The sequence below is a fragment of the Rattus norvegicus genome, chromosome X, assembly GCF_036323735.1.
Source record: "Rattus norvegicus strain BN/NHsdMcwi chromosome X, GRCr8, whole genome shotgun sequence".
Taxonomy (NCBI): domain Eukaryota; kingdom Metazoa; phylum Chordata; class Mammalia; order Rodentia; family Muridae; genus Rattus; species Rattus norvegicus.
This window is the reverse complement of record NC_086039.1, coordinates 76,959,953-76,979,891: the sequence shown is the minus strand read 5'-3', so window position 1 is coordinate 76,979,891 and position 19,939 is coordinate 76,959,953. Positions and strand designations below refer to the sequence as shown.

The 19,939-nt window shown below is 35.9% G+C and overlaps 2 protein-coding genes across 5 annotated transcripts in view; one reads left to right on the top strand and one right to left on the bottom strand.

Annotated features, from left to right (window-relative positions):
* The window catches only part of Tent5d (terminal nucleotidyltransferase 5D), a 68,238-nt gene extending 62,415 nt beyond the window's left edge, over nucleotides 1-5,823 (bottom strand). For all 4 annotated transcript variants that reach the window (XM_008773338.4, XM_063279893.1, XM_063279894.1 and 1 more), the window contains exons 1-2: nucleotides 5,532-5,823; nucleotides 1,158-1,230 (exon numbers count right to left, since the gene is read on the bottom strand). The gene's annotated coding sequence lies outside the window, so the exon portion shown is untranslated. The remainder of the gene's footprint in view (nucleotides 1-1,157; nucleotides 1,231-5,531) is intronic.
* A 50-nt stretch (nucleotides 5,824-5,873) lies between these two features.
* The window catches only part of Chmp1b2 (charged multivesicular body protein 1B2), a 40,825-nt gene continuing 26,759 nt past the window's right edge, over nucleotides 5,874-19,939 (top strand). Inside the window, exons 1-2 of the mRNA NM_001134589.1 lie at nucleotides 5,874-6,049; nucleotides 15,528-15,625. Coding sequence (NP_001128061.1) covers nucleotides 6,034-6,049; nucleotides 15,528-15,625 — 114 coding nt within the window. The 5' untranslated portion in view covers nucleotides 5,874-6,033. The remainder of the gene's footprint in view (nucleotides 6,050-15,527; nucleotides 15,626-19,939) is intronic.

The following is a 19,939-nucleotide window of genomic DNA, read 5'->3' as shown; positions in this document are numbered from 1 at the left end:
AGTTAGAATAAATTCAAAATCCATTTCCTAGGTAGGGGAGATGGCTTGACGGATAATATGCGTGCTCTGCAAGCCTGGGAATTGAAGTCTAGATCCACTGAATCCAAATACAAGCTATACAAACATGGTAGCCACTGGTAATCCCAGCATGCAGGAAGCAAAAACAAAAGCTCTCTGGGGAAAGCTCGCTACCTAGACTAACAGGAATTAGTGAGAACTGGTGGTTTAGGATTAAATTCTGTCTCTAAAAAAATTAAGAGTAAAGGCACTGAAGACCAGCTTTTGGCCTCCACAGTACACATTCACATACAGGTGCATGTACACCCATCAAAACACAAACACACACACACACACACACATACACACACACACGTGAATTAGAATTATATATATATATATATACATGAATTAGAATTATATATATACACACACACACATATATATATATATGTAAAATTTTAAAAGCTAGACATGGTGATATTACTTTGTTCTTACTGTAATATGTATGAGCAAAATCAGTATGACATGTTTCTCTTGCTATTACTGTTGTCATTATATTAATATATTAATATATAGGCAATTATTATACAATTGTAAAGTTTGACTAATAACTCTAGAACTGGGAATAATTTTGTCCCTCAAGGAATATTTGCTGATATCTGGAGACAAATTTTGGTTATTATAACTTGGAGAGAAGGGTGCAAATTGAGACCAGAAATAAGTATCCAGCATCAAATACCTAGGCACCATCTTAGAAACCTTTACCCAGAGATAAAATGTGTGGATCTATTAGAACCATGCAGCACTTCTCTTGCCTCTGTCTCCTAAGTGCTAAGTTTCTAGGTCTGTGACAGCACACATGACCATATTGCTTATGTTTAAATATTTTTCATCTGGTCTTCTGATCTTTATGACTCAAATATTTATTAAGAGTTTTAGATATTGCTCTAATCAATTTACCAGATCAAATAGTAAGAAACATGTGAATGACTTTGATAGAGTTCTAATTGGAGAATTAGTCTAGGATAAAGAATTGTATAGTCATAACAAGTATTAAAGAAATTAATTAACTATAGGTAAATGTACAGATTCAATGCCTACTAAAATGGAATATAAGAATTCGAGACAGTTTTTTAAAAGAGCTATCTTTTCCTTACTTTGTCTTCGTCCACACTTCTCAAAAAAAATCTCTTTTTACTTCTCCACTTAACAATTTTCTTCAAACAGTGCCTGTATGATAAAATAATAAAGAAAAGAGTTTATTTAATAATGGGTTTCTCTGCACATTTATTCTCATATTGAAGAATTTTTCAATCATGCAATTTCCAAAATTAATGTGGAATCATTCTAAAGTATAAAGTATCTCTAATAACAGCAAATGCTTTATTCTTCCTTATCATCTTTTAAGAATCAATCAAATCTTTTAGTAGTAAAGTGTAATTTTATTTTGATTATTCAAGTATTCAAAAGGTCTTCTGACAGGGAAATTTTTAAGTCTTGATTGCTCTGCGAGAATTAGAGGTTACTATAAATATTCTTCTGATAATATATAGATATAACCATCAACTATCACCCTTTCTTATTTAATAAGAATGAAATCTTAACACAAAGAATAAATATCTATATATTATTAATGATCAAATGTTTATTTTTCTCTTTAAAGTCATGTGAATCTTGCAATCAACTTTTCATCTGGTTTCCTGGATCCATTTCTCATTTTCTAAACATAAACTGAATGATTTTTAGGTCACCTATGTCAACCAATCAGACCTAATCCTTTTGTTTGTCTTAGTTTTGTTAATTTTATTTATTTCAGGGGAATACTTTTAAATCACCATGCTATGTGCCTCTGGCAGACATAGACCTTCTTTTGTAGACCAAGATGACCTCAATAGCAATACCTCTCTTACCTCTGACTGCTGAGTGCTAGGTTTCTAGGCCTGTGACACCACATCTGACCATATTGCTTCTGTTTAAACTATTTTTCATCTGGACCTCTATTTGCCTTAGCAAATGAGCTTTATCTCTTCAGTAGCTCTAATCTTTTTCATCAGCTACTTGAATAGTTCTTTGCTAGTACAATTTGCAAATGAAATCTGAAATGGCAGAACAAAACGTTTTTCTATTATGAACTAGAAAGCTTCTCACTTTATACTTCTCTAGCATTTTTAGAACTGAACTTATTTCTCTACAGAGAAACTGGAAAGGCTGTACACCAGTTAAGACAATTTGTTTCTCTTATAAAATGAGTACCTAACATAGAAAAGGCAAGCAACAGAAGAGATCTCACTTGTGATTACTCCTGAACAGCCAACCTGTTGTACATTTAAAAAAAATGCATTAGAAACCTAGGAGACCAATTTGTTCAAAACTTGCTTAAGCAAATCATCTTTTAAAAGCTTTGGTTGTTGTTCTTGCTATTTTTAATCATTATTTTCTTATTGGTAAAGATGTCAACGATACCTGTCCAGGTTACTACAGAATACGAACTGTCAAATGAAGTAATTATGAGATCCTTTATAAACCGTTAAATTCCATCTAAACTAAAGTATTAATTCAATAAAGAATTTATGATTATACATTTGAATATTCATTTCCACTATGTGATATAGGTAAAATGTAGACTTTTCGGTTCATCTCCAATTTATTCTATCATAATGTATAGAAGTTCAGATTATCCACCTGATATAACAACAACAGGAAAATCTGAGAAAAATTATACACTATTCCCATTCTTAGTGCATTCCTATTCTTTCCTGCAATGGGGCTTAGTTGCAATGAACCATTACAATTTCTAGTCACTTCAGTAAATTTTGCTAAAAAGTCTCAAAAACATTGTCACAAAGCAGTCAAATCAAATATTAATATTTTAGTGTTTAGGAAACAAAGATTATTTTATAAATATTTTCACTTAATATTCTTATTCATATAACTGATTCAATTATAAAACTGACCATGATTAATGTAGAAAACACCTCAACTTGCATAGGAATTATTATTACAACTTCCCATATTATCTTTGTTTATGCCAAGTTTGCACACATGTAATAGGTACTAAATTATGTTGACATAAATTAACTCATTCTATCTCCATTATTTCAGCAAAAAGTCATAGAAATTACAGTGCCTCCTTTCAAGTACAAGCAGATGAAATTAAACATATTTACTTATCTACATGTAACTTATGATGCTATATATCATAGTTAGCCTGACACCCAAACAAGCTGTGCGTGACCATAGTAAAAGGAAACATTGTACTTGATGAGATAGGGTAGTAGGTTTTGCTACCCCCAGTAGCAATGCAGAAACATAAGCAAAAACAAACAAACAAAAAGCAAGATCATTCAAAACAAATGAAATATGAATACAATAAAAATGAGTAAGTAAATTTTCCAAAGTTTACAAAGTTATTTCTTACAGACACCACTGGGCATTTTGAAAGGTACCTTTTATCAAACTATCAAAATATATGTGGAATGAACAATCATGAAATTATATCAACATAGAAACAACCTAAATAGCCATCATCAGGAAGATGGATAAATTAGTATAAATGCATACAGTAAAATACTTAGAGCAGAAAAATAAATCCATCACTACTACATATTAGAACATAATTGAGGAACTTTATGATGGCTTACAAAATAAGACAGGAGCACAAAGCAGTATGATTTAATTTATGTAAGAAATGTCAAAAGCAGGCTACCCTAAGAAATATATTGATTGAGAATGCAAGGGATAAAAACCCCTATAACAAGGGAAAAGTAGGACTGAAAGGAGAGGACAGAGGATGTAAAGTGAATAAAAAATAAATTATTGGAAAAAAGTTAAAAAATAAAAAAACAGGGAAATTATACATGAACTCAAACAAGGGAATGCTTTTGAAAAGAGGATTGAAGGATTGGAATTAGAAAAGTGTAGTAATTACACAGTGGTGACCTTATAGAACATGCTGTTTTGGTCCTTGAGTTGGGTGACAGGTAACAAATGAATTATTTTATATATCATACACAGAAAATTGTTGGTGCATATATTTTACAGATACCTTTTTAATATGTATCAAACACAATACAGTTCAAGCTATAGTCTATTTTCTATATTTTTTCTAATAAGCTTTATGAGCCTAACAACCATTTATTTCAAAAGCAGCTGTTCTAAATAAATACACATAAACTTTAAGCAGTTTAATTTCTGTGGCCAAGTTAAATTTCTTTCTAACACTCACTTTACAAACAGATATCATGAGGGTAACTTTGGGATTTAAAACATCAAAGACCTCATAAAGTTAAAAAAAAAAAGCTATGTGTTTAGTACAGACTATAAGGTTTTTTTTTTTACTCCAGACAGACAGCAACAGCAAATACTCTCTACAAACAAATATTTCTTTTTACAAAATGATCTTATACCAAGAAGATGCTTCTTGAAAAATTCTATAGTTTGAAAAATATTTTTAAAATGTAAGTTTTTTTATAGATTGCACACATATAACTCTAACAATAGCTTTTTAAAAACTCATATATGTTTAAGTTTTGGTAGATTGTTCTAGTATTTATGGTTTTGCTGAAGGAATGATATTAAAAATAGTATGCTAAGGGAAAGTCTTTCAAAACGTATCTTTATTTTTAACCCCCAAAGTTAAGTTTTCCAGCAATGAACTGTTTAAGGCACACAGAGAACTGATGAAATTTCCAAAGCTTTCAGTTTCATAAGTCTTGTTCTCCAACTATAAAGAGAGATGCAAACCTAAAAATAACCTTTAAACGGTTCTGCCTATTGAAATGATTTCTAGACTGTACTTTCCCAGAACTTTGTATTGAGGCAGGGTTCTCCTTTTTTTTTTTTTTTTTTTTTTAAAGAAGCACGGACAGTTCGAAAACAGTCTAAAGCTTATGACCAACTATCATTAACAAAAACTAATAAAATATTCACTTTTAGAGCCAGTTTTGTTTAAAAGGAAATTATCCTAAGGATACAAAGTGGATGGCACTGTACATATATTTCAACAGGTTGAATTTAAAAAATGAGGTAAATGACAAAACTTTTGAGTTTAGCAATTATGATAATTAAACTAACTTTCAGAGTACTATCATAGTACATATATTTTCTATGACACTGAAATTGACAAGCCACAAATATCCTTAAAATTCACTCTTTTCCTAAGTCCAGAGAATGCATCTAATAAATTCATCTCTGGACATTACCGAAAGTCGAAGGAACGTAAAACACGCCAAGCACTATCTACTGCCACCCCCACGATCCGCTCCTACCCATTATAGAGATTTTACATTAATTTTATACCATACATCACCTATGCTAAAGGAAAATAAAAATAACCCAACTAATATGAGAAGGAACTTCATAGCAACATTATCTCTCAAGTAAAGCCTGACTTTTCCCCTCTTTCCCTTCAACCCTACAACTCTAAGGCTCAAGATCCTTTCAAAAAACTCAACATTACCACCCACACTAACTCCTCGAGCCGTTCTTTTACACTGTCAGAATTTTTAAAAAGTACTTTAAAAGTCCTATACCTTTGTCTTCATCCTTTAAGACTTAAGCTCTGAGAGAAAGGGATGAGGGACGCCCAGGACAGTGTGAAATCTGAGGGACGAGGTGGGGCGGAAGGCTAAGCGGCGTCCGGGTTGACAAAAGAAAGAACTAGAAGTCTGGTGGGATGCCGGACCAGGTTGAGCGCAGTTATCCTGAGCGCACGTGAAGCATCTGAGGGGGAGGGACCTAAGCTTCAGTTCTCGGACTCCACCGCCCCCAAGCGACCAGAGCCTTCCTAACCATAGCTACTCACTGCAGCCATGTTAGCGTCGTCCCAGTCCCGCCTCTCAGGCTCGTGGGACTCCACCCACCACGGGGTTCCAAACCGAAACAGGAAGTGGGCTAGGATCCCTCGAAACCAGCATCAACTGCTATCTTCTGCGCGTCCGAGCGACCCACGACCCGCGACTCGCGGGTGCCCGACCCCTGTCCTGAGTGTTACCGGCCCCTCCCCTTCCTCCCACCCGGTGAACTGGAGAGATCATGTCGAACATGGAGAGTATCCTTTCCGTCGGTCAAGGTGCTACCCGGGCCTTGGGGGCCGGGGGAGGGCGAAGGCAGGGGGCCGGGGACACGCCCAGGAGCTTGACCTTTTGGTCCCGCACGTGGGGCGAGGGCGCTGTGGCACCGATGGGTAGGCTCCAGCCGCCTGGGGTTGGCTTTTTTTTTTTTCTCCTCCTCGCCTCCACCGCCGCCGCCGCCGCCGCCGCCGCCGCCGCCGCCGCCGCCGCCATCCTCGAATGTGGGGAGGGTCAGAGCAGCCTGTGGACAGACGGAGATAATTGAACCCGTACCGCCTCTTGCTGAGAATTTCTGACACCTGCCATATCAGTCAATTTTGGCCTCTTTGAAATTGACAGGGAATGGTGTCAGAACCGAGGGGAGGCGACTGGAGTTTGCCTATGGCTCAGGGAGATGTAGGTTCTCAATGCGTACGTGGCCAAACAGCTTTTGGCAAACTGCCCTTTAATGACTGCAGGTGACTGGTGATGAGGTTGAGCGATTGCTAGGAACCCTCCGAACTAACTGTGCTTTCTATCTGTTCCCGCTGTATGTTAATTTAACACTTGAGGAAACTCAGGTTATTCTTGAAGCCGTGAAGTCCAACCAAACCTGTGTGGCCACTTAGGCAGTTAGTAGGGGCTAAGAATAAAGCTGCCTGGTGACGTCATGAACACAGGTTTTTTTTTTTTTTTTTTCACTACTATAATTCCATCACAGCAGCTCCATGTTGTTGTAATTTTTACTTCTTCCAGAGGTTGGCTTTAGAGAAAAGAGAATAAATTGATTTTTTTTCTTCCACTCCAAGCTAGCAAAAAGATAAACCGGGGGTAATGGTAATGGTTCTGTTAGAAGCTCGTTTGGCACTATTAGTTTATAAGCCTGAAATTCAGGTAAATTTTTTGATGGGTTAAATTCTATGTCAGACAGAAAATCTTGCTAATGTAACTTATATGGCACTAGCCAAGATAAGCTGAAAATTAAAATGCTAGTATCGGGGAAGGGTGCAACTCATGAAAAGATGACCAAGAAAGACCCAAGTTTCTACTACATGTAAAAGAATAGTCAATAGTTTAGTGAGTGTGTGTGTGTGTGTGTGTGTGTGTATATGTATATATATATATATATATATACACACACACACATATATATATGGATTATAGTAGCATAAAGTGAAGAGCACTGAACTCTGAGTCAAAAGATCAGTTTTATTTCCCAAGTCCCTTAAAACAACAATCTTCTGAATTAAGGCATGACATTCATCCCCTGCCATCCACTTGGCTCATTTGGGAGGCATGATTATCTAACCTTTCAACCCTAGAAAAGTATTTTTAATGTAAAAGGAAATGGTAGTGCCTTCCAAACTTTTGAACATACTCTGAAGTATGAGAGATTTGAATACCTTAAAACTTATTAGCTCCTTTCCTAGAAAGTTTGAAAGGATTAGAAGCAGTAGCTCTGGAAGTTTTTATTTCTTGTTCTGAAAATATAGAGGCAGGTTACTTTTACTTTGTCTAGCCTGCCTTGTATTCCCAATAGGAAAATATGTGGTTACTATTTTTTCAATAAAAAGTATAAACATGCTCATTTTTTTTAACTCACAGAGTCCAATTAGTGCTGTTCCTATTTATATGGCTGTGGCCTCAACCACTCAGGCATGGGCAACCTAGCAGTAACAACCATTGAAAGAAAAGTGATTCCCCCAACTCCAATAGCCTCAACTACCAGTACCTCCTAGAGGTGGGGCCTCAGTAGTTCCTCTCCTATCAGTACCTGTTTTTTAATGGGCTTGAACTTTTGTAGATATTGTACAGGCTTCTGGGTGCTCTTGTGTATGTACAGCAGTCAAGTCAGGTCTAGAAAACTGTGTTGTATAATACTTCTAAAAAAATCAGTATAAGTAACTTCTGTACCTAATAACAGTAAACTGCTCTTTAGTCTGTTATGTACAGTAGTAAGGTTTAATTTGATCCAAACCATATGAATACTCATCTTGGTTCATTTTTGTGTAAACTAGGCCTCCCCTACACACACACAAAATATAGAGGTAGGAAATAATATGAACTCAGACTACCTTCCATAAATAACCTGAAGTAAAATTTGAAGAACACCTTACCCTTTTATAAAATGTAAAATTCTCATTGTACTGTAGGAAGATTGGCTGTGATTAAATAATTTAGTTGCCCTTGTAACTTTTCCGTCTTTGTTAAGTATATTAATCTACTCTTTGTACAATGGTAAAGCTCACTTTAAATTTTTAATTAAAGCCAGATTTAATTTCTGTGACATGCATGCATAGGTTTTAGTGTTAGGTTAATTAAAGGAATGAAAAATTAGTAGATAGATAATTAAGGGCTACCCCTGTGGCCCATTCTGCCGCACCTCCCTTATTACGGCACCTATAAGTCATTTTACTAATGAAATTCAAGTGTGATTCATTAACAGGAACTTTGTTTCCTAGTTTAAACTGATAGCCTTCCCTTCTGTAGTCTAGGAATCTTAGGACTAGTGTTAGTGTTTTCTACCAGTTACTCCTGTTCCTTTCTGCATCCTTTTACCCTTTCTTTAAGCATCTCTACCCTTGGAAGGAACATTACTTAACTCTTTCTTTAGACTATGAATTCGTGGGGAATGGGACCATTTATCCTCATATGCTCATTTGCATACACAACACTGGTCCCATTGTAGACAAAGAATGAGCAAATGACTTTCTGTTAGTAGTTAATTATTAGTATACTTGAATTGGCATCTTTATTATAGACCAAATCGTGTAGTAGATACATGAAATTAAACACACTACGTCCATCTTTTAGCAGCTTTTGATCTGGGACCAGAGGTCACACATAATGAGAACCTAAATACCAATGCAAAGTAACTCCTAATTCAGATGAATGCTAATGTGTGGACTTAGTAAAGGCTTTAAGATTGTTGTTTTAAGAATCACAGTTTTGAATTTTACTATGTGTATTTTTCTGGACACATTACCTGTTGCTATAATATTTTTAGGCATTCTGACTTGAGGGAGGTTACAGACCAATGAAGTAGATAATAAGTACTGAACATACTCTTAAGTTCAAAAAGGGAATGAAGGACTGGTATCACCTGGGGCTGTATTGCACACAGAAATAGCTAGCTCCTTAACAATAGCTGTTAGTCATTACAGATCTTATGAATCACTTTAAATCTTAAAGCAAGACAACTCATATTATCAGGATCAGACTTGCCAGCATTGATATACAATGTTGTGTTTTTATCAAGACACCGTCAACATAAACAACTACCCTCGCTCCAAAGCGAATGACATAATTTAATTCTGAAGCCAAGTATGATTAACCATGGCTTAGGAACATAGATTCACATTACCCCAAACTGCTAATACTTTAGTGGATTTTTTATAGCAACAGAAGAAAGTTATACATCAGGGCTCTTTTGCTCATTGGAGACATCAGATAGGAGGGTACAGCACAGTAGAAAAATCTCAGCTATAACCCTCATGTCTATCTGAGAACACTTTTAGCTTTTTGGTTGGTGAAAGCTGCTGGTATGTTAATACATTTCAAAAGGTTTTATCTGTTAGTCACAGGATGTTAGGCCAGACAGAGGTGGGCAAGGAATGGCTGTTAAGGGGACTAAAGATAGCCCAAGACATATTGTAGTTAGGCCCTGGACCTGTAAAATTCCAAGCTCTCCAGTCATGGAAAGTCTAATCAGTTAAGTCAGCCTTGCTGAAGTTCAGTAAATGGTGTAGTCTCTTTACTGCTTTAGTTCCCAGTGTTTACAGTATTTCACATTTACCCATTACGTTGGTCCCCTGCCAGTGCATATGTAATTTATGGCTTGTAAAATCAACAGAATGCTGTCTTTTACAAGAAGTATGAAATGTAGTTTTGAGGTCCTTCTTTCCGTACCATATGAAGACCAATTCTGAGATTCCCTGACCTAAGAGATAAGCTGCATTTGAGTACCTCTTTGTTTCTGTATTCCTTTGTTACTACATACATATCCGGCCCTAGCAGTTCTCAACCTGTGGGTCGTGAACCCTTTCAGTGGTGTTGAAGGAACCTTTCACAGGGGTCACATATCAGGTATCCTGCTTGTCGATATAGTTCAAAACAGTAGCACAATTACAGTTCTGAAGTAGCAACAAAAATAATTTTATGGTTGGGAGTCACCACTCCATGAACTATATATTAAAGGGTCACAGCATTAGGAAGGATGAGAACCAATGATCAATAGGTTTGTGTTTTAAATTAGTAAACTTATCTCTAAAGTTGCTTTTAGTTTAGATGATCTTGAGTCTGATTCTTTTGCTCTCAAATTTACCTCCCTACACACAGTATTAACTAACGTACTGAAAGCTTATAAAGCCGGAAAGTTGGAAGCATAATGCCATTTATCAAATACATAGACAGTCTCTCATACTGGTACCACTGTTTTATGCTAGAACAACTATTAGTGGAGCACTTTCTTAAAAAGAAATGTATTTGTAAATAAGAATTTATTTGTAATGACTTGAATATGTTTGTATGTGTATTTGTGTCTGGGTATGGTCACATGAATGCAGGTACTCACAGAGGCCAAAGGAAAGTCAGATCCTCTGAAAATGGAGTTAGCGTGGTTGTGAGCTAGCTGACAGAGGTGCTGGGAACTGAACTTTGGTCTGCTGCAGGACAGGCAAAATGCTAATAACCACTGAGCCATCTCTAAAAGAGTGCCCAGCCCCTCTGCCTGAAACTCTTGTTTTCTTCCTCTTCTTACCTGTATGTTTTCAACCTCTACTCTTGTTCATCAAGAGAATTATATAACCTGGTTGGTAGCATTTGTAATAGAATAGCTTCTGAACTTCTGAATTTAGAAAACTTACTATAAGTTTAAATAATAAACTCTCACAAATTTTTCATAGCAAGTCGAATTCTACTTTAAACTAAAGCTTCTTTATTCATATACAGTGAATTCTTTCAATCTTAGTGATTTTTGAAAAGCTATAAAACGGAAATGCAATATAATAGCATATGATTGTTTTATGTAATGTTTTCGAGACAAACTTCTGTATTGATATAGATTTCTCAATTAAAATAGGTGCCTTAGTAAATAATAATTTATTAAATAAATACTCTATGCCAAAAAATCACTTTTAATTCTAAATTCTTTTTTTAAGTCCTATAATGTCCTGTTTAAAGTCTTTCCCTCTTGAGAAAGTTTAGAAAAAGAGTAGAACATTCCTGAGAGACTTCTACTTGGCTTAAGAAAGACTGTAAAACATTATCAATTAAATTCTTCTTTTCCTTTACTATGGATGCTACTATTTAAAAGTTGACAGTTATGACTTAAGTGCATTCTTTATATATTATATCAGACATGTATACTCTTAAAGCATATTGATATCTTTCATGTTTTCAGTGGTATATATAGTTCTATTACTGTTTTAAAAATATTAGTTATCACTGTATAAATATACATCTTCATTCCCATATAGCTATCCACTATATTAACACACCAACAATTTATTTTTCATTATTTTAGTGATGGCATTAAGATTAGCTCTCATATCATTATAAGAAATAGGACTACAATCAGGTTTTGAACATATGTTCTGTGCGTATTGGCAAAAATTGTGTGATACATTACTAGGAATAGGAATGTTGTATTGAAGAATACATGCATTTAAATTTTCTTTGAATACATTTGTATTATCTAAAAATCATGTTGATTTGATTATTTCTTTTGTAACCAGTACTTTTCATTCCTTTCTTGTTGTATACATACAAATACTCCAGAATAGTGTTATAATTTAAGAACAAATAGAACAAGGTCACTTTTCCCCCTGATTTTAATAATTCTAACTATTCATGATAAGTCTGATGCTTGTAATAGATTTTTTGTTAGATGCATTTTATTTTTCTGATTTCATTAGGAGTATTCATCTTAGTGTGATTGGATTGCCAGTTGAATGTTGGGTCTTCATGGTCCTTCTTTGCATATGCAGATTTTTACTCAAGATTTTCTTAATACATGAATGTGAATAAAATGTATGTATAATAGATTTAGTGTTTTATAATGTTAAGCCGTCTTTGGATTCTGAAGGTAAACTTACCACGATTATAAAGCATCGATAATAAATTGCCCATCTATAATGATTTTCAGTTTTGTTTTTAATATTTTTACATCTTTGCTAATGAGTAAATATGGCCTTTAATTAAAGTTTTGTTTCCAAGTTTAAAAAGTGTTCTTTCTTTTCTTTAATCCTTCAGAAAGTTTGTGTATGGTAAGAACTACCATTTTCTTAAATTCTTGACAAAATTCACCAATAATATGATCAAGTCTGTTCTTGTGACTCTATTAAATGTTAAAATATTTTAATGCTTTGCATCAGAAATTCTGAATTATTTGGGCCTTTTTTAGTTAATTTCTGCCATTAATTTAGTACCCTTTTTATATAATGCTTAATCCCCTAATGTAAAATTTTGAAGTATCGTCATCCATAGTTCTATTTCTCTTTTTATTCTATTCATGGCTCTTTTTGCTCGATCAGTTACTACACAACAATACCATGTCAGATTTAACAGAGTTCAGCTTGGGACATTTTGATCACCTTGCCTATTATATTCTTGGTTTTTGTTATTATTTTCCCCTCTTATTTTTTTGCCCTATTTATGGAGTTTAGGAACTTATCTTTTTCCTGATTTTATGTGGTAAATATTTACATCATTTTTAGTCTTTCTCTAAAATGTGAGGCAGGAAGGCTGGAAAGTCCCAATTAGCCAAGTACCACAAGATTCCTTTCAGTTACTCCATTCACACTCAGTGCTAAACAGAGAAGACAGCTTTCCTCATTTTTTTCTTTAATTAGACATAGACACCTTTTAAAGATTTCAAACACAAATTCTTAATTTTTTATCTTACCTTTAGTTTCTTTGAGAAAAGTATGAAGAAAGCAAATCTATTAACTACTGAGTTGTGTTCAATTGACAAATTTTTTGAAATGTATTTCAGTTTATGGCCTAATGAATAAGTTTTCTTATGTCTAATTAATATGCTTGCAGATGTATAGTCTCACATTATTGGAGCAAGATTAGCTCTGTTCTCCATGCCTTTTTCTAAAAGTTCTTTTTTAAAAAGCAAAGATTAGTGTAAAAAGTAATGTATTTCATTTTACTGTATCAATTTATCATTGTACATTACTTTCCCATTAGTCTCTCTTGTCTCCTTCCTCCTCCTCCTCCTGGCTTCCTTTCCTCCCCTTCTGTTTTCATTTATTATTTTTATATGGTTAAAGACAGATTACATATATACAATATTTACATTTTAAATTCTCCTTTTTAGTCCATTTTCTCCCTATAAATAGTTCCTTTTTACCTTTCATGTAATCTGTTTATGTGTGTACTTGTGTGTGTATTAGATGTATATGTATACATGTGTATATATATATGTATGTATGTATATATATATATATATATTTCACACACATATATCTGGAGTCTACATAGGGCAGAAAATATGTCCTATTCACCTTAATCTGGCTTATTTTATTTTTAACAAACTCTTAATTGACTTTTTCATTTTATTTTATGCATATGCATGTTTTGCCTGGATTATGTCCATGCATCAGATATATTCAGTACTTGCAGAAGCCAGAATGGGACATCAGATCCCCTAGAAATGATGTTACAAGTGATTTTGAGCTGCCATGAGAATGTTGGGATTGAACCCAGGTTCCCTGGAAGAGCAGCCAGAACTGACTGTTAACCCCACTGAACCATCTCTCCAGGACCTTAACTAAACATTTTTATTGGGATCTTTCATAACTTATGTATTTTTACTTTGTCTTGCCAGTTAATTGAGTTCTGTTAATACTTTTCAGTATTTCAGTATTTGTTAGTTACACACACACACACACACACACACACACACACACACACACAAAGATCGCTTTTGAAGCTATGGTGTAGGGATATGGAATGCTTTGAATATTAGGTCAACTTGTGAATTTTTATGATGGTCCCTCTTTCTTAATTCCTAATACTATGCTGACTTCTGATCCTGTTTTAGTTTGTAGTAATAAACTCATGGGTCCTTTTTTTAAAATAGCATTTGATTATTTTTTGCGTCTCTTGACATCTCATCACTCCTGCCTACAATTTATTTCATTATTTGTAAGCCATCATAATATTTTTAAAATTATATCTTAATTTCCTTTTATGGTACGAATGTTTTGCCTTGTACGATGAACATCTGTTTGTCACGTGGGTGCCTGGTTCCTGTGGAGGTCAGAAGAGGTTATCAGATTCTCTGGAATAGGAGCTGCAGGCAACTGTGAGGTACTCTATAGGAACTGGGAATCAAATCCAGGTCCTGTGCCAAAACAGCCAGTGCTCTTAACCACTGAGCCATCATTTCAACCCTATGCTGATACTTTGAAAATGATTTTTTTGTTGAACTTTCTTTTTCTTTTATTATTGTGTGTGTACTACAGTACACATGTAGAAGTCAAAAGCCAATGTTTGGGAGTCAATTCTCTCTTTGAGCCAAGGTAGAGGCAAGGTCTGGCTTACTGTTTCTTTTGTACTGTATATTCTAGAATAGCTGTCCCAAGAACTTCTGGGCAGTTCTCTAGTCTTCTCTTCCCACCTTTCAGTGAGATCAGTGAGAATTCTGGGATTATAGATGCAGGCCACCACATGCAGCTTTTTTTTAGGTAGGCTCTGAAACTCATTTATTTATTATTTATTTATTTATTTATTTATTTATTTATTTATTTATTTTTGTCAACTTGTCACAAGACTGGTCATCTGGGAAGAAAGTACACCTGTAGGCAAGTCTCTGAGGCATTTTATTGATTGATTGATGTGGGAGGGCCCAGGTGTTATAAGAAAGCAAGCTGAGCAAGCCATGGGGAACAAGCTAGTAAAGAGTGTTCCTCCGTGGTCTCTGCTTCAGTTCTGCTTTGCCTTGGTTTCCTTCAGTAAGGGGTATTGGTAGTTTCTGGGAGCCTTTCAGTAATGATTCACTTAGTCACATTATCTCTGCAGTCTGTTATTTGCTTCAGTTATTCATTTGTTCCTCGATCTTGGTGAATTTGACACTTGAAAATCTATACTGCTCATTTATAAAAAATGAGACTGGTTTTAACAACAGTACTATGATACTAATGATTATATATTATTCTCAAAATATCACTTCAGAAAGTAAATAATATTGGCATAACTTATTACTGATGACATTGAACTTGACTAAGCCTACCTTTTTCAGAGTAGTTATTTTTCTTTTATACTTAATGTTGTATCTTCTACTAACTTGACTTTGGGGTGAAAGGAAGTTTTAAAGAAATAATTTGTTCTCTTTCCTCAGAAATTTTAAAATTAGTTGCCTTAAATTATAATATTATCTGATCATTTTAATTATTTTAACATTAAATGGCAGGTCTTTATGCTGGACAAATGACTTTTTGACTAGATAGCCTTAACCTATATTTTCAGAACACTTATTTAACTTGAAGTTTGCTGCAAAAGAACTGAATAGGAATGCCAAGAAGTGTGATAAAGAAGAAAAAGCTGAAAAGGCCAAGATAAAAAAGGTAGACCACTTTTAATACTTTTACTTTTCTAATTCACAAAAGAAGTGCAAATAGATATAGAAGGGTAAGTTAATTATATAGTGTCTCTTTAGCTAAATCATTATCCTATGTCGTTGATAATGCCTTCTTTGTTATGCTTAAACTTCTTTGCTATTTATATGTGTAAACATAGCTTACAAAACTGTGTACTTTTGAGTTACCGCAAATAAAATCTGTCCTTAGCTAATTTAATTCTTTCTGAGAAGCCCACTTGTGATTCTAACACCCATGCATTCTAAGGTTTTATATCTAAACATTGCAGATAACTGATGTATATTTTGCTTTGGTTATTTACTAGCAAGAGTTACAGAACACAGTAAGTAGTTTTCCTCAGGGATAGAGTTAAAGGTTTCAATGTAAACCCAGCAAAGAAAACCACCGCAAGGGGCAGTCTATGAGATTTAGGCTCACCTTCTCTCTAGGAGTACTTTTTCAATGGAGTCACATTGGGACAAGCTTAAATTCTCCAACAAATAGCATGTGAAACATTGCCTCACACAGAAACTCTGAACATAGATTTCTGAAGGTTTTATTGGTATCAATTGTGTTTGGACTTTTTACCTAGAACATGCTAGAATTCCAGATCTCTGGAATGAAATTAGTTGTTGACACAAAGTACTACTGTTTGCACAAACAATTCAGCCATAGTGAAACATTTTTATCTACATAATCATTGTGAATAGTGATGGGTTTCACAGCCATTTTCAAGCAGGTATATCATGTATTGTGATGATATCCATGCCACGCCCTTTGCCTTGTTCCCCCTCCAACCAATGTCCATCACCTCATACAATCTCACTTCTGCTTTCATGTCCTATAGCCATATTTGTGTCCGTATAAGAGCATGGATCTACAAATGAGAGAAAATAGACTTACACTGAGTTTGAGTTATTTCACGCACTCTTATGTTCCTTGCTTGCATACATTTTCAGCAAACAAAATTTCATTCTCCCTCTGGTGGCTACTGAAACTGCATTAGGTGTGGACATATGTGTAAATTACTATTTTTTTCTCTCAGCTATTGGTGGATACCTAACCTGGTTCAATAACATGGTAAGTATAAATACTGCTGCAATAAATATGGCTATATAAGTTACTGTGTTACATGTTAGAGTCCTAGGGGTGTCATGGCTAGGTGGTATGGATAATCTATGTTTAGTTTTATGGCAGGCATCAATGTTTATTTCCATAGTGACTCAACTAATTTACATTTCTGCTAGCAGCATATAAAGGTTGCATTTTCTCCACATCCTCATTAGAATTTTTTTCTCCATCTTTATTAAATTGGGTATTTCTAATTTACATTTCAAATGTTATTCCCTTTCCCAGTTTCCAGGCCAACATTCCCCTAACCCCTCCCCCTCCCTTCTATATGGGTGTTCCCCTCCCCATCCTCCCCCCATTACCGCCCTCTCCCCAACAATCACGTTCACTGGGGGTTCAGTCTTGGCAGGACCAAGGGCTTCCCCTTCCACTGGTGCTCTTACTAGGCTATTCATTGCTACCTATGAGGTTGGAGCCCAGGGTCAGTCCATGTATAGTCTTTAGGTAGTGGCTTAGTCCCTGGAAGCTCTGGTTGCTTGGCATTGTTGTTCATATGGGGTCTCGAGCCCCTTCAAGCTCTTCCAGTCCTTTCTCTGATTCCTTTAACGGGGGTCCTGTTCTCAGTTCAGTGGTTTAATGATGGCATTCGCCTCTGTATTTGCTGTATTCTGGCTATGTCTCTAAGGAGAGATCTACATCCGGTTCCTGTCAGCCTGCACTTCTTTGCTTCATCCATCTTATCTAGTTTGGTGGCTGTATATGTCCTCATTAGCATTTAATGTTGTTTACTGAATGATAGCAATTCTGAGCAGCTAAAGTGAAATCTTCATTTTGTTTTAATTGTCATTTCTGTACTGGCTAAGGATAGTAAACATTTTTCTTAATTATCTGCTCCTTTTAAAAATGTATCTTTGAAGCCTGTTTGCTGATTTTATTATGCCATTTACAGCTTAGATTATAAGCCGTTTTTGGCAGTTTTGGGTGTTATCCCAAAATCTAGATTACTAAAGCAAGTGCCAGACTTAGAAGTAAAACCTTTGAAGGATAACATCTTCAAGCATGTTTTGTTAATTAGGTTGTGTATATGCAGATTTACATGGTTTTCTCTCATATTTTCTTTTTATTGTTGGAGAATTCTATGAACACATCTGATACGTTTCTGTTAAATTCACTCCCACTCCTTCCCCATTAGTCCGTCCCGTAGCCCTTCCACTACTCCCTACCAATTTCTTGTGCTTTCACTTGAAACACCTTGGTGAGACCAATATGTGCATAGGTGTAGGGCTGCTACTGGCACATGGGTAGCCTCTTGGGTCACATCCCTGAAGAAAACTTACTCTTCTTTTACCAGCAGCCATCAGTCCCAACTAATGGTGGGACTCTGATCTGCTCCCCCATCCTGGCTGGGATTTTATTTTTTGACTTGATTTTGTACAGGTCCTGTGAATATGGTCAGTAGCTGCTGGGAGTTCATGTGGGCCTGTCATATGTAGACAGTTCTGTTTCCCAGTACTCATCTACTCCCTTGAGTTCTTACTCCTTTTGCTTACTCTTTTCAGAATAATCCTTGAAGTAGGGGTGATTGATATAGATAGGTCATCTAGAGCTGAGCACCATGGTCTCTTATTCTGTTCACATTAACTAGTGGTGATCTTTGCATTAATCTCTCTTCTGAAAAGAGAATCCTCTCTGATGAAAGTTGAGAGCTGTACTGATCTATGATTAGAAAGGAAAGTATTTAAGAATAAGTTTAATACTGTGTCCATTTAGCAAAATAATAGTAGTAGGTTTGCCCAGCTATGAACTCTTGGCTCCATTAAAGGTACCTGGCATGAGTTCCATCTTGTAGAACAATCTTAAATCTAATAAAAAAAGTTATTGGCTACTCCCATACACTACTGGGCATATTTTTACTAGGCCACTCACTACTGTTGCCTGAAGGGCTCAGAACTGGGTAAAACTATTACTTTATTCCCTCCATACCATGCATAGCACCTTGCTACTGTGAAAGCTAGCCAGTAGGGATGGAGCGTCAAGCTCAAATGTCACTCGATTTCCTGCATGTTCTGTGACTTGAGTGTGTGCTATCTTCAGCAATAAGATCTTATCTTCAAGATTGGAAAGGAGTGATCCAAAGCAGTGATGATAGCTTGGAATTTTGGGGGATAGGAATGTATCTATCGGACTCCAATGGCAAAAAAATCTAAAAGGGGTAACTTATATCTGACACTGGATTTTGTTTTTTGTTTCATAGCATGTGGTATTTGAGAGAGATATTGTCCTTCCCTCCTTGACCCCATTATAGGGTACGAGAATTAAACTTTTTTATACATGCACATATTTTAGGATGCTTCTACAGTAGTGGGTTTCCATATGTTTGTTTTTCCACATGTCTAGGGTTTCTATTGTTGTAGTGAAACACAATGAGCAAAAAGGAAGTTGGGAGGAAAATGTTTATTTAGCTTACACTTCCTTCTTTTAGTCCTTCTCTGAAGAGAGGTATGACAGAATCTCAAGAAAGGGCAGGGAGCTGGAGGCCAGAGCCAATGCAGAGACCATGGAGACCATGGAGGGCTGCTGATTATTGGCTTATCCCCATGGCTTGCTTAGCCTGCTTTCTTGTAGAACCCAGAACTACCAGCCCAGCAGTGGCACCATCACCCAGTGGGTTGTGCCTTCCCCATTAAGCTCTACAGGCTGCACAGCCCAATCTCATGGAGATATTTTCTCAATCAAGGTTTCTTCTCAGATGATTGTAGGGAGCGGCACATATAGATAAAAGATGGCGCTGACATCTGGTGGTCCTTTGTGGTTAACACAAAGTGCGTGTCCTTGGCATTCCTCTGGCATCTACAAGGCCAGGGTGATATTCATGCTAATAAGGTATGTCATGCTCCACCAATCCCTAGAGGACAAGTTTACAGCCACAGCCTGTCTTGTATATAAGGCGAGTGCCTTTGTTCCTCGGGGTCCCCGTATCAACAATGAGGTGTTCCTGCAATAAAGGCTGTTGAGAAGAGTCCAATGGTGTTGCGTCTTCCTTGCTGGATGAGGTGGGCGTTGCAGATGATTATAGTTTGTGTCAAGTTGTCTTAGATTTCCCAACACACCAAAGGTCTTTTGTGTTCCTTGGCCCCTAATTCCCTCCTGTACTCACTCCTTTCTCATTTCCCCTTGCACTCCTACTCCATTCTTCTTGCTCCATTGTTCCCTATCCTTCATACCTCCTAC